Genomic DNA, 15,387 nt, shown 5'->3' on the forward strand with positions numbered 1-15,387 from the left:
CGTTTGGATTGGTGGTTTAAGAAATTTTTATTGCACATTCAGTTTGTTATCGTTTTCTTTGAATTTAACACTATCAGGCGAATATTTTACACTTTTTGCTCCACATGAAGTGTAGCTATTCATCATTTTTTTCAACATTTTAATTTTGTATTATTTTCTTTTTTACAGTAACTAATTCGATGTGGATCCTTTTTTCAAATCTTATTTTATCTGTCTTTGTTTAGATACGGTTACTGTTTGTGAGTCGTTGTTTTTACAGCCGCTAATATGACAAACTTTGTTTCCACCTCACATGGAAAATCATCGCGGCTTGGTTTGTTTCGGTGAAAATATCTTTCAACGATAAATGTTGATTTCAATCTTCACAACTTCAATCTTGAAACCGTTTTATCAAAACATATTAATATTAATAGTGATTAATAACCGAAGATTTTCAAATCGTTTTTTAACACATTCACTGCGTTGTGACCAACCGGTGGGTCATACGAAAAAATTACTGTTTTTTTCACGTTCACGACAATGCGACCCATCAGTGTGTCATGCGTAAATTTCTCTATCAGTGCATCGTATAGAGGTTGTATTTTATGCAATCGATGAACTGGAGCATCAAATGCTGTATTGCCAGCAAAATGGAACATTCTAAGGCTCTAAGCAGAAGCAAAAGTTTGTCGATTTGCATCACACTTGGAATCAATCTGCCATCATACAGCTTGCTTTTCGACCATTACAGTGCTATTTCGGGAAGTTTGTGTATTCCCATATAAAAAGAATTCCTATGAACGTCTTGACTTCAGATGAGGAGGTAGGTTTCCAGGAATTTAATCGTGAATGGCTTTTTACAGAGTTTCTTGCAATGACCTGACAAGCGTAACGATTTGTTTCTCTCACCTAATGACTAATGATGTCATCTCATATAAATACACTAAATACGTCTATTGGCCAAACTTTGCCTTTGTGTGAAGGTTCAGCCTGAATGCGCAAAGCTTCTTGACCAGTGAATCCAAAATTCCTCTGCCCAACACTGGTAGCAGTCCAACTATTTTGTAGCGTGGCTAAACCAGAAGTACCGTCTACCATGCCTGTGATGGTTGCAACATCTGATGTCGACGAATCTTCCGAATCATCATCTTCTGACTCCTCTTCATCTGAACTAAAGTCCTCATCTGAAGATTCCTCAAAATTAGCAGCACTTCTACCATAAAACGATGCAGGATTCATTTTGAAACAATCGAAATAGAAATTACTCGCAATATATTACTTACGATCTATCACACAAGCAAATAGTTAAGCTTTACTTTATAACAGGGGTGGCCAAACTGCGGCTCTTTGAGCCTTTAATTGCGGCTCTTGAATGAATTTGCATTGTTGAATTAGACATGCATTTTCCCGGTCTAGACGAGTTGTTTGATCAGATTACCTAGTAACAATGGACTCATTGTTAGTAATAATCAAATTACACTCCAAAAAGGACATTGTTATACAGAAGTGTGCTAACTTGTACGCTGTAGTTAAGTAAACTGTCAGTTTGGAGCTGTACGTCAGGGCTGACCTAGTTTTAAGTCTCGGTTACCATTACACCAATAATTGCAAAAAGAATTGGTGAAACCCAGGTGGAGACTTATAGTATCACCACGCAGCACCAATGTTTATCAATAGCTACACTTCGTTGTGAGTGAATAAATTCGTATTTTTTATTGTGTTTGTGTTGCGGCTCTTTTAAAACTTGGATTTCTTATATGCGACTCGAGCATGAAGCAGGTCTGGCCACCCCTGCTCTATAAGTTGCTTAAAATTATGCAACACACTGGTGGGTCAAATCACGCTGACTACAATATAGTTTGTGTTTAACGGGATTTGACCCACCGGTGTACAAACGATTAAACTGTCTGAAAGAACTCCTTAAAGCGAAGAAAACATGTGGAGGAAATTTTGTGGGAAACCTCTGGCGGCAACTAGCGTTACAGAAAGTTAAAGGTAATCGCAACACAAGAAAAAAACGAAAATTCGTGATCACAGCGATATTGTTAAATAAAAAATTCTGTTTTAAGCAAATTAGTTTGAACAGACAATTGGATTTTTTATTAATTATACTGTACGTAGATTTATTAAGCGGCTTCTACTGTACTATCTGTTGCTTATATGTGAAAATGTTGTTTATTGAAGCAGAATGCTATTAATTTAGACTTGGAAAGTAAATTGTAAAGGGTCTCATATTGTTGAAATCAGTTTTAATTTCATGGCTACTAAGTAAAGTACATAGCATACTTTCTGTATGGTGCGGTATATAAAAATTTTATCAGTGCTAAAGGTTGATGTGAATGTTGTTTGGTATGATCTTTTAACCACCCATTGTCCTAATTTGTGTTTGATATAGATATCAGATGAGTTAAAAGGAAAAGAAATAATTGAAAGATTACACAAAAGATATAATGCCTTCATGGTATGTTCACTGTATTGATATGATTACATCATAAAGATACATATATTTTTACAACCAATAGTCTTGTATATCTAAACAACTGCATTTGCAGGACCAAGGTGCTATTTGCAAAGATGAAGAATTCAAAAAAAAAGAAAATAATATTCGAACCAAGATTCTGCAGGATTTTGATAAAGAGTTCACCACATCGTTTAAAGATCTTCAAAAAGAAATTAAGGAATTGTTGATGGAAAATCTTCAAGAAAGTTCTGTTTCCAAGAAGCAAGCACTGGATGTAGAAAAGGTCTTTGATCAAACTGGTTTCGTAATTATATAATTTTGTTTTCATATTATAACCCAGGTGCCATTCATGTCAATGTTTTGAACAATTTAATTTTAATCTGCAAAACTATTACATAGAGAAACCTTCGTGACCAATATGAAAACCTTCTTGAGGCTGTTTTGTCAAACTATAAAGGATATTTGCAGGTGAAGTTTAAAGTTGGCTTTGTTGTAATTTGTTATTGACAAAATTTTGTTCATGTAAAATTGTTTAACATTGCTTCATTGTTTTAAAGAAACATCATCCAAAAGCGGTTGAACTTGCAAAGACAGATTATGAAAAGCGAAGCCCATATGATAAATATTTTTATGAGGAGTATTCTGATAAGTTGGATAAAAAAAGGAATAAAGTCTTTAATGAATACAAAAAGAATGAGGAATTTGTGGTTAGTACAAGCAGTTGTAAGTACTACTTTTGATTATGATGCATTTTACTGGATAACTTGGTGGTGCAACAGAAGGGACGGACCACCCCGGTTGGCACATTTCGTGGGTGTCAAATTCAAAGAGCAGTATAATCAGTTGTCGTAATTACTTTTCGTATCCAGTATATATATGCAATGTACATCAGGTGTTCAGGTACTCATCAATTGACCATTTAACTGCATTAAACCATTGTGACAAACAATGGTTGCTGTGTATGCCATTGTTTAAACTACTTGAAGTTGAAGTTTAACGGCGACAAATTACTAAGCTATGCCACTGCCGACAGCACAGCCTAATGCAAGCCAACAAAGGCTCGCGTTCATAATAGCGACTGTCAGAACAGCGACTATCAATAGAGCGACCACAAGACAGCGATTCATTTAAAACAGCGACTGTCAATAGAGCGACTACACGACAGCGATTCATTTAAAACAGCGACCTCACTTCTTTTATTAAATCCAAGGCTTACGCGCACACGCACTTCCATCCCCCACACCTCTCTACACATGTATGCACGCAGAAACAGGCAAATACTGCGTAGTGAAAGATTGAAACCAAAAGGGACTTTAAAACAACATTTTATTTGGACTATCCATAGTCACATGAAGTCACATGATTTAAAAAGCAATAAAATAAAATTAAAATGCAATAAAAATGCAATAAAAATCAAGACACGTTTATTTCTAAATTGCGAGCAAGGGCTCGAAGGAACTGCCGCAGATCATACTGGCCTTGATTTTGCTGTACAACAGTGATTCGTGTGTTCATTGTCACGTATCTTTTCATTCGCTGAGTCAGGTCTCTGCCTTGTAGTAGCTGGGTTCGGTTTGCCCGTTGAAGGGCTTCCTCCCGTCTTAAAGCTTCGATGAATCGAAAGATGGAAGGATGATGTGTTTCCGTTGATCCCTGAAACGCATTGTGCCAACTCTCTAGCTGGTTGTTGGTTCGTGGCAGTCCCGCATCTTGTCTGACTTTCACACTCCACATATGTACGGGAAACAATGGCTGTCGTCTGTCTCCCCGTCTGTTTCTTCGGACCACGTAGTTGTCTTCGAAGTAATTTACGAGAGGCATTACTTCTGGTGGGTAGTCTGCCACCAATTGATCAAAGGCATCGCTCACTTCATCCACTGGTAGAAAGGCAAGAGCAAGGAGCATTTTCAGTGCCATCCGAATATTGTCGTCTTGCACATATAATCGTTGCAGTCCGTTTTCCTGAATCTTTCTCCAGAGCGATTGTCCCAAGTGAAAGTAACAGCCGTAGATGTGCGTTTGAGGAAATGCTTCAATGAGCGCAGCTTTGGAAGCTAGTTCAAAGTCGATCTGTACACTTTTTGGAGCGACTCCAGGTTTCAGTGATTTGATTTCAGTCCACATTTGAGAGTATGTTACTTGTTGCTTATTTGGGAGTAGAACAAAAATGCAGGGAAGCACATTGTTTCGTATCATAGCATGCACAGTGTATACTTTTGTATTGTGCCATCACAATAGGCAATTAAGCAAATGTTCAATCCAATTTCAAAAAGCAATGATAGGAAAAATGGAAAGCCTAGTTAAGTCGCTATCATAACAGTCGCTGTTTTAATGCGGTCGGCATTTAGACAATCGCTGTTTGGAATGTCGCTCACTTGATTACGTCGCTATTATGAAGTCGCCATTATGACAGTCGCTGTTTTGACAGTCGCTATCCTGCCTGGATGCCGCCAACAATATGGTGTTTGACTTAGTGTAGTATTTCCAATATATATGTAATAAAATATTTTTTCTTTGCATTTAGGAATTATCAAGTTGCAATCTTGTTTTCAAATTTTGCGCAGAATACGAAAAATCAATGAAGGTAATACTTGGCTATTAAAACCATTTTAACATATCTACGGCCACTTCTGAACTCAACAGAATTGATTTATAACAGAATGCTATCGAGAGGAATTATTATACAAAATCAGACTTTAAGCAAATCCATGTCGAATATGAAGAGCAGGCACTAGCCCAATTTCATGAAGAGTTAAAATGCCCAGAGCACTTTGATGACATTAAAAGTTATTCGAGGAATAAACTAAAAGAAAAGATTGGGAAAATTTTTGTTGATTGCAGCAAAAATAGACAAAAAAAAGAGGTTGGATGAAATAATACAATTTTGCTAGCAGCTTGTTTAAAACGCTTGATTGGTTTTGTAAATATCACAGTTTGAAGGAGGCTCAGTTTGTTAAACATTTGTTTTACTGTTTATTATTTCACAAACATATCACAATCAAAACTGCTAAATGACAATTCTATTGTTAAATCGCTGTTAATGTATTTTTTAATCTTTTACAACAAGCACAGCATTGTTTTTGTGACCTTACTTGGAACATTAGATTAATTAAGAGTGGTTAGAAATTGCCTAAAATAAGTCGTTACATTTGTTTTACATTTTGTGTATTTTAGAGTTTGTCAATTGCCAAACCAATCAAGAAATAAATATTCGGGTCATTTTCTTAGCTTAAGTATTAAGTTAAACGTGAAACTTATTTTACAGGATCATCTCCGATCTCAATATAATTCTGCAGTCGATGATGCAGTGAATGAATACACCAAGTGTCTACAGGTGATTAGATAAATGCTATGACATAAGCTCCTTGTACTGTGGTTCATTGATACTTTTCTTCATTCAGGGCAACAATGATGAAGCTGTAGAACAGGCCAAGTCCCACTTCGAGAACAGATTTGGTAATCTTGATGAATGTTTGCGTGATGAATTTCATGCGAAATTGGAAACTGAATTAGAAAAGAATCAACAAAAGCGAGAAGGTTTTATCCAGGTAAGCTTGTGGTGTCTCTGAAGTAGTGGTTCTTAACCTAGGTACGATGACACCATCTCAGGGGTTCTATGGTCAGTCATTGACTTGTAGTGGCTTGGGAGCCACATCCAATACCATTATATCAATTGTGGAAACGTATGCGCCATTTAATTATTGAAACATTGTTCATTGATAAAACTGCAGCTAGCATTTAATATTTGGCTGCAGATGCAATTTGGCTGCAGTTGCAACTTTATAAAACTGCAATCGTGATGCAATATTTGGAAACTTGCTCTAATTAACTTTATGTGAAAACGCCGCTTAGTACGTTACCAGGTGATTTCATAACATCCTAGTTTTAACTGAAGGTAATTCCCATTGCCAACGCTGTGTGCTTATCGTTTGCGCGTTTTGAAATGTCCGTGTATTTTTGTGTTGAATATTTCCGTTCACAGCGCTCTACGCTTATATAAGCTTACACTTCTGTGCGAGTAATCGCTCAGTCAGAGATATACAGAATCGTACGAACGTACTACGTTTCGCGTAAATCGTAATTTGTTAAACTTGTTTAAAATGATGAATGTTAAGTTTGTGAACGTATTATAATCGGAATCTGTACAGTTCCTACAATAAAGGATTGCTTCTGATAAACGGCATCTGTTAATCGTAAGAACTTGCGGTTAGTAGACGTAAGGTTAGAGAATTCTAACCGCACGCAACCTCGGAGTCAGATCATTAAATCGGCAGGTAAATTAAGACCGAATAGCAAGTTAAGACAAGCAGTGCCTCCGCAGACTTGTGAAAAACTTAGCAAACATTTAAAATTTTATTTTAGGTATAATTATAGCTTTCCAAATGGAGCTGTTTCTAGTTTCATTTTTAAAGATGATAATTAGGTTTAAGGCATTACATGCTGAAGCTTTGCACAAGAGTTAGGGTTGCACTTTCTGAAACAAAACTAAAACTCTCCATGATTATATCTAAAAAATACAACACAAGGCACATTAACAAAACAATGTGTTTTTGAAGTCTTGGTTGATTTTATTTTTGTAAACTATTATGTTTCCTTTTTGAATTTTTGGGAGTGAGTTTCAATTTCATTTTAGTCGTTTGCCAGATGGCATTAGCTCTTACTTGTAAATTGTCAGTCAAAGGTATCATTGTTAACCGGGGGAAAACTCCAATGGTCTGCAGTTTGCTAAATTCTGATCAATACTCGAAATTGATAAAGTTATTTGTTCATGACTAGTGTTACAGTCTGTAACATATATGTCATTGACAATAGTGTAGGATTTTATGTGCTACTATGGTTGTTTTCTTACAAAGGATACTGATTGTAGGGAAAAAGTTTGACTTTTATCTGTAGGTTTATTTACCAAGGTAAAGTAGTTCATGGTAAAAACTTGATATTCTTAGAAGTTAACCACTTTTCATGTTTTAACTATTTTATTATAGGTTATTTTTAAACCTGTTTACTCAAAAAATGCTGTTTAGGGAAAACTGAAGGGTATAGCACAGACTGCATTGGAGAACTATCAAAAATTGATGAAAGAGGTATTTGTATACTTTTCTAAATATGATGGCTTGTAAAAAGTATCTATGGCAGACTGGCAGTTAAGCTGTATTATCATCTATGTTCGTGTTGGTAATTACTAGGGCAACCAAAGTCAATATGGTCAATTTTTTTTACCTGCTCAGAATGCTATGAAACAAGTACAAGACAAGTTTCAGCTTTGTACGACGTGTGGTATAGAAGTTATTAGGTCAAATAAAGTCAAAATGTTACGTTAGGTCAAAATACGGTCAAATTGTTTCTTTAGGTCTTTTTTTAGGTCAAAATCTATTAAACTTGTAATTTTGTAACCATTTTGTAATATTATTCTTCCGTTTTTCTCTTTTCTTGTACCGCAAACAATTCCAGTGCCGCAAATTTTACTTAGAACCAAAGCCACAAAGAGAGGGAAGGCTTTTCAGCGCGTTTGGTGACGTCACGATATGACGGCATTGCATTTGAAACTGCAAGTTGTCAATCTTAATATGCAGAAACGAGAAAAAGTCAACACTACAAAAGCATTTTGTCATTTTTAAATGCAGCTTTAGATTAGAAAGTTGCTGTAGACAGTGTAGAGACTATCAGTATAACGTTTTTCAAAATAAGGTCAAAATTTAAACTTTTTAGGTCAGAAAACTGGTTGCCCTAGTAATTACATAAAATTTGGTGTTTGGTTTGGTAATTACATAAAGTTTCCTGTCATAACAGTTTTAAAGCTAAATCCAATTATATATGATTGTTGAAATTTATAACCACTTGTTTTTATTCACTATGATTAAGTGCTAGATTTTTACTGTGATTGCAAGTGTCATAATAATTAGGCATATTAAATTGGAAAAGTACGCAATTATTGAAATTGTGGGATTTATTGATGCTGCTTCTTTGCGTTGGACATCTAGTGATCCAGACTTAGTCTTTCATGTGCATGTCTCCCATTGGTCTCTTTGTTAACTGCGATAAATTTTCTTCTGTTGTTGAGTGAAGATACTTTTCCAGATTGTTAAGAAAGGAAAATGCTTTCTCGTGCAACTTCACCCTAAATCTTTTGCAGGGCGGCGAGGGTGCTGTGTGTTTCTACTCTTTTTTCATGGCCAAAGAAGCTTGTTTGTTGTCTCATGATTGTTCTGTAAAGATCAAAGTTGACCAATTTGAGTTATTTTTCCAACTTTTTTATTTGCCCGGTTCATGAAGGATATTCTCTGCATTTAGCACCGCTCAAGTATTTTTAGATTTTTTTCCTGTTGCCTTCTTTACCATCCATACTGAAAGATAGGAAGAATATATTATGACAACCCTCGTTTCCTTGGCTAGATACTGTGACTTTTTGAAATATGATAAGCACTGCCTTGAAAAGCTCTTTTTGAGTTATTGCTACATCATTATCTTCCATTCGCCTGTTCAAGCCTGGTCTTCATCCCAAAACAAATTCAGGGTCGACCAGTTGTCTACAGCGACGCTTCCACTTTCCCCTGTCGATGGTATCCTTGATCTTCAAACCTTTCCTTCTTATATCATCCTTCGCCGTCTCTTCCCATGTTTTCTTTGGTCTTCCCCTTTTCACCTTTCCCTCAATCATCCTATTTTGTACTCTTCTCGTTAAGCTCTCCTCATTCATTCGCTCAATGTGCCCAAACCATCTCAGACGATGCCCTCTCAGATGTTCTTCAATATCTTCAACACCTGTCCACCCTCTTAGCACATCATTGGTAATCCCATCTCGTAGTGTCTTACCACACATTCGAATCATCCTCATTTCTGTCGTCTGCATTCGCCTGATATCAGCCTTCTTCATCGCCCAGGATTCAGCTCCATAGCACATCACACTTCTTACACATGCTTTATACAGCCTTCCTTTCAGATTGGTAGAGAGTAGTCTGCCACAGAGTGTACCAGACAATTCCTTAAACTTTTTCCAACTAGCGCGTATTCTTGCCGTCAATTCCCTGCCAGTACTGTCATTTTCCCCTATCATATCCCCCAAATAGCGAAACTCCTTCACAAGCTCGATCTCATCACTTCCCAATTTCACATATTTCTCCTCTTCTTCATCACTAATACAACCTTTACATCTGCCACATTCGTAATTCATTCCACTCGTCAGCCTTCCATTGATACCTGAACATCTCTTATGCACCCAATACTTGCACTTTCTGCATTGAATGGAATTTCTCCCTACTCTCTTCCCACAAATTGCGCATGGATCAACAGTACTGACTACTGCCTTCGACGATTATTATCTACCAATTCTCATCGCTTTGGTTTTATTGATGTTCACCTTCAAACCATCGCTTTCCAGTGCGCTTTTCCATCTAACAAACTTCTCCTCCACCTCTTTCCAGCTATCTCCTACGAGAACTAAATCGTCAACATACAAAAACTCTTCCATTGTTGTTTCCAAATGATGTGTCAGAGCATCCATAACAATTACGAAAAGCAATGGGCTTAGCACTGAACCCTGGTGGACCCCCACTTCTACCTTAAACCATTCTAACATTTCGCCTTTGAGTTTCACGGATGTCACAGCTTCTTTATACATCTCCATCACCGCTCTAACTTCTGGTTCCATCACACCCTTCTTCCTCAATGCCCACCAAATCACTTCTCTGGGAACACGGTCAAAGGCCTTCTCCAGATCAAAAAACATGAAATACAGCTCCTTCCCAACCTTTTTGTATTTTTCTATCAATTGTCTCACAGCAAACATGGCATCAACTGTACCTTTTCCTGGCATAAAACCGATTTTGATCTCACGAATTCGCTCCTCGAAAACTCTTTCCAAAACCTTCATTGCATGTTCAAGCATTTTCAAGCTTCTATAACTGGTGCATTCCTTCACATCTCCCTTCCCTTTGTACAAAGGAACCAACACACTCTTTTTCCAACTTGCATGCATTCCCTCCCCATTCATCATACCATTACCAATCTTTGCTAGGATGCTATCCACATTACATAGCCGAATTGCTTCTATTGGCACACAACTTGGACCAGCTGCTTTACCTATTTTCATTTTGTACATTGCTCTCCCAACCTCCTGAACTGTGATTTCCTTTACGGGTCCAACATTTTCCTTAGATACTAGTGTGTTATCCCACAGGTTTTCTTCATTCAGTAACTTTTCGCAATATTCCTTCCACAACCTCAACTTATCTGCCAGCTGCATCTGTAACTGTCCATCTTGACTTCTCATGCAAGGGTTACCAACAATATCTCTTTTACACATTGCCTTTGTTCTTGCCATGCGATAGATGTGCCTCATCCTTTCTTCCATTCTCATTTCCTCAATCCAGCCTCGTTTCTTGCCTCTTCATGCATTGCTTTTGAAACCTCCCTCTTAGCTTTATTTCTATATTTTACATACTCCGCTCTTGCCCCTTCACTTCTTTCCTTTCTCCATTTTTTGTAACTTTCCTTTTCTCTCTCAGAGCCGTTTTGACAGCACCATTTTGACAGTCTTGATCTTGTTTACCTTTACCTTTTGCCCATAGAATGTTTTCTTGCGCAGAACATCCATTACCATTAAACAATGTTGCATCATAACCTCTGATTGTCTTCACATTTTTCACCTTCTCCTCCTTTCTTACCAAAATATAATCAATCATAGTTCTGTGTCTGCCAGATTTGTAAGTTATCAGTTTCTCCACATCTTTTTTAAACCATGTATTGACAATTTTCAACCCAAAGCTCTCTGCAAAGTCCAACATTCTCTCTCCATCAACATTCCTGAGGCCGTGACCAAATCCCCCATGCACACCATCATATCCATCGCTTTCTTTTCCGACATGACAATTAAAGTCTCCTAGAACCACGCATTTCCCCTGTGCTTTCAGCATTTCCTCACTCAATTTATCATAGAAAGTTTCCTTTTCTTCAGTGCTACAACCACAATGGGGAGCATATACAGACAAAAAGGTAACCACTTCGTTTCCGATTGCAATTTCCACTACTATCACCCTTGCATTGAGTTATTGCTACATTGGACAATATTGCAAGCAGCAAATCATGGAAGAATTAATACTGTAGATAGCTAGACTTGTAAGATGTTACTTACAAATCTTTCTTATAAATATTGACACTCTGGTGCTGCAAGAAAAAAAGTTTTATGTTTTTGGAGTTTTTATAGTTCTTTTTTAACATTTTGTTTTTGACATTTTTTGAAGGAAATTTTTTCTAATGGAAATAAGCCAAAGGTTTTTCCAAAAAACAAAATGAATAAATTTCATACAAAGTACAAGAAGGAAGCTATGGCACACTTTGCTGAACAAAGCTATGGAATTGGGGAAAAGAAAATTTTCAAATCCAAGGAAGAAATATTTAAGTCGTATTCTTATATTCATAAATATTCAATATTTCATGAAAATGAGGAAAAGACAATTTTGGAACGCGAGGAAGAAATATGTGAGAAATCTATTGATGACAAGTTCAAGGAATATTCTGCACAACAAGTAAGTCGCATTAGCACATGAGTTCTTTTTTACTTATTTTGCGATATTGACGGCAATAAAAGTATTATAGGATTTAACTACTGTACATCTTGGGTTACAAAACGCACTGTACCATAAGCCTTAACTCATTGTTTGACATACAAGCGCAAATCAAAAATTTTCCACCAGTTATCTTTGAGCTTGCTCAGTCTTCTTATCAGTGGTAGAGGTTAATGGACATCCTGCTCCTTTTGCATGTTTCACATTTGTCCGGCCACTTTCAAATTTCTCCACTCATACACAATTTTTTTTCGGTAGCGCACAGTTTCCAAATTGTGCTAAAAGCCTCCTGTGAATTTCAGCCCCTGATGTACCTTCCGACCATAAAAATCTGATCACTGCGTGTTGCTCTTCACTGGTGCATTGTGCTACTGGAGCGGTCATTTTTATCAACTGAAGCCAACTGCTGTAAAGATCGATCAAACAAGTAGATCAGCTGATCATGATCACATGACACAGCAGTCGGCTCGCACAAAAAGCATTGCGCCAAAAAGAAAAGCGAGATGCGCTCTATAACAATGTGCGGGAAATTTTTGACTTGCCCACGTACAATGTTTAAGAACTTTTTTTATTTTATTTGATTTTTGCAACATACCAAGGCAAATGCTTGCAGTAACTCAGCATGATTAGTGATAGTAAAAATATTCCCCATCTATTAGAATGCTTGCAGTTAAGTGTGAACAATTATGACCTTGCATCCACCGCATGATCAGCTAAATGCATTCTGTCACAAGAAAAATGACTTTTTTCTTGCCATCTACAACGATGATCGTATAAATACAGCTCACTAAATAAATAGCCCATGTGGTAAATTTTGTTATTACTTTCTTGGCACGTAAAATTACACTCGACATTCCAAAAGCCAATCAGGTTCGTCCACATCATTTTGCAACTTTTGTAAACCTTTAATATAAATGACGTTTTCAACTTACAGTATTTTAGTTTAAGTTCAAAGTTTGAATTTTAGTTTAACTTTAACGAAAATGGAACGAAGAGTTAAATAATTGATTTTGAGTTAAGGGAGGGTCGCATTGATGAACGTTTACTATGATAAAAAATTTTGCTTTATCCATTTCACTAAATTGTACGGTACCTAACGTACCTTATCATTTTGAATTATGTAGGAAGACCATCGGAAAGGGCTTGAAAAGTTTGAGGTGGAGGCGAGCAATGAATACAGGAAATACATGAGTGATGTATGTACAATATTTGTCGATAACTTTAATCTTTAGTTTATGATTTTTATTTTGCACAAGTTAAAACTAGTGTGTGATAACATAGAACAACAAGATTTATATTGCAGTTATCTTTATAAACAATTTCTAAAAAATTGTTTTTGCATTTATATGAGATATATTTTCCTTCTCCAAACACTGTCAGCACCAATTATTTTATGTTTAGGTTGTGAAAAACTGTTACATGGAACCTCATATATTAGAAATGGTGCATCAACGGTTTGTTTCGGCTGCAACAGAGAAACACCGCAAGTTATCTGGAGAAAACAGCGCAGTGTTATATGAATATCTGAAGCACTCTGTCGAAGATGAGTACGACAGCGTCTCAAAGAATGTAATGGCTAGAAAGGGATTACACAGGGAATTGAGTCATGATGAAGCATTGGACTCTGTTGAAAAAGCTATAAAGGGTTTTTTACGTTATTGGGCTGATAAAATTTGGACTTCAGTAAAAAATTTCTTTGGATTTTAAGCTTTTGCAATGAAAGATTGATTGAAAGAAAAGGTAAAAAACTTTTCTCAGCAATAACACAGCAAATGCAAACCATTCATTTTAATTCCATACTTAAGACCTGCCCCTAAATTATTCCTTGACTGATTTGAGGCTGCCTTCTTAAAATAAGCCCCAGCTAAATAAATAGCTGTAGCCTGTAGGGCTCCCTTGTTTTTTTCCGCCCAAATGAATGCATCTTTTTCCAATTATAATTAGTAAAAATTATCAGTCTACAGTGCTTTATCAAAAACGTTTATAAATTTGTACGTAGTATCCCATACGCTACTTATGGTTTGTTTGCTAAGATTCACAAAAGTTGTATATCAGCGATTGTTGTATTTTATGTGATTAGTATGTGCCTGCATATGTTTTGTATCGCAAACTGCATGTATATAACAGTATAACTATATAGTGAGCGGAAAAGCAATATAGCTTTTGCTTATCTCGCCCGCAATGACAAAGCCTGCCAATTACTTTGTAAACGGGCGTTTATTTTTTGCTGAAATGAACTAGGAGTTGTGGCAATTACCTGATTGATTTGATATGTAGAAGTATGGCAAAATGCATAACGGCAGTAAAACAAACATTAATTGAAATTTCATAACCCCAATAATCGTGTTTGCATCTATCACTCATGAAAAGTCCCCAAGCATCGATATTCGTAGTAACTTACTTTATATTGTGCACTCTGTATCGTTCTTTTGTTTACTCCACTTGTATCATAGTTTTGTAATCGCTAATGTGTATATGTCATGGTCGGTGTATCCACTATTTACCACAAATACCGCAGTTGAAGGGAATGTAGAGGCATGATTTCCTATTGACATTATTATAATTTTTATATGATGCATACTGTCTATCATTTAGTGCACTTGTGGGCCCTTATAACTGTGCCCTCTCTCGGCCACTGAAACGGGATTCCGGTCCCTAGGATGGAGTTTCTTTTGTGCGGTTTTCTTCAACCATCCATTTGTTGTATACTTAAGGTATTCATTGTCGTTTTAATCAAACAATGTTGCTGTTAATGTTACCATGTATGGCTGTTAATATCCGTGTTTTGTGGGTTTGGTGGCCATGATGCTAACCTACCATCTTGTAGCACAATTGCATTGTTGCTATCTTGCATGTTGTCCTTAGGCTTTGCCGCTTTTTCCTGCTCGTTAATTGGTCATGGGCACAGTGGCGTAGCCAGAAAAAAATTTAGGGGCGAAGGCAAATATTTCATGGGTTCAAGGGAACTACAAAGTGTTTGTTTTAACACACCGCCCCTTTCGCCCCCCTCCCTGACTACGCCTATGAATGGGCATGTGTCCTATTGTGCTGTAATTACAACGGTAAGCATCGTAACTTTTGTTCCGCACAGTTAGTTGCAAAAAATAAAAAATACAATGCTGATCATGACGTGTTTTTCTTGTTATAGACAATAAGGGCTAATCCAGCCAAGGACGGTCGAATGCAGGAATTTATGCCTGACGATTGCAACCGTCAGTCGATTTTGAATCATGCTCGTTTACTCGTAAAATCCAGTTCAATGAGCAGAGATGCAGGAGACTTAAACATATTGGGGGAGGGCCGACCAAGATCGAGCAACAGACCCATGGCTGTGTCTCTAATGTGTTCTGCTTAAAGTGACTCGGGCTTTGAGGCTTTTAACAACAT

The 15,387-nt window shown here is 36.8% G+C and overlaps 1 protein-coding gene across 2 annotated transcripts in view; it reads left to right on the forward strand.

The window, feature by feature from the left end:
- Nucleotides 1–15,129, forward strand: part of LOC143448936 (uncharacterized) — a 41,746-nt gene extending 26,617 nt beyond the window's left edge. For both annotated transcript variants that reach the window (XM_076948898.1, XM_076948899.1), the window contains 12 exons: nt 2,375–2,440; nt 2,532–2,723; nt 2,840–2,908; nt 2,998–3,147; nt 4,965–5,024; nt 5,100–5,303; nt 5,706–5,774; nt 5,842–5,988; nt 7,462–7,521; nt 11,677–11,961; nt 13,125–13,196; nt 13,402–15,129. In XM_076948898.1, the coding sequence (XP_076805013.1) occupies nt 2,375–2,440; nt 2,532–2,723; nt 2,840–2,908; nt 2,998–3,147; nt 4,965–5,024; nt 5,100–5,303; nt 5,706–5,774; nt 5,842–5,988; nt 7,462–7,521; nt 11,677–11,961; nt 13,125–13,196; nt 13,402–13,707 (1,680 nt within the window). In that variant the 3' untranslated portion in view covers nt 13,708–15,129. The remainder of the gene's footprint in view (nt 1–2,374; nt 2,441–2,531; nt 2,724–2,839; nt 2,909–2,997; nt 3,148–4,964; nt 5,025–5,099; nt 5,304–5,705; nt 5,775–5,841; nt 5,989–7,461; nt 7,522–11,676; nt 11,962–13,124; nt 13,197–13,401) is intronic.
- The last annotated feature ends 258 nt before the right edge of the window (nt 15,130–15,387 follow it).

This window comes from Clavelina lepadiformis, chromosome 3 (genome assembly GCF_947623445.1).
Source record: "Clavelina lepadiformis chromosome 3, kaClaLepa1.1, whole genome shotgun sequence".
Lineage (NCBI taxonomy): Eukaryota > Metazoa > Chordata > Ascidiacea > Aplousobranchia > Clavelinidae > Clavelina > Clavelina lepadiformis.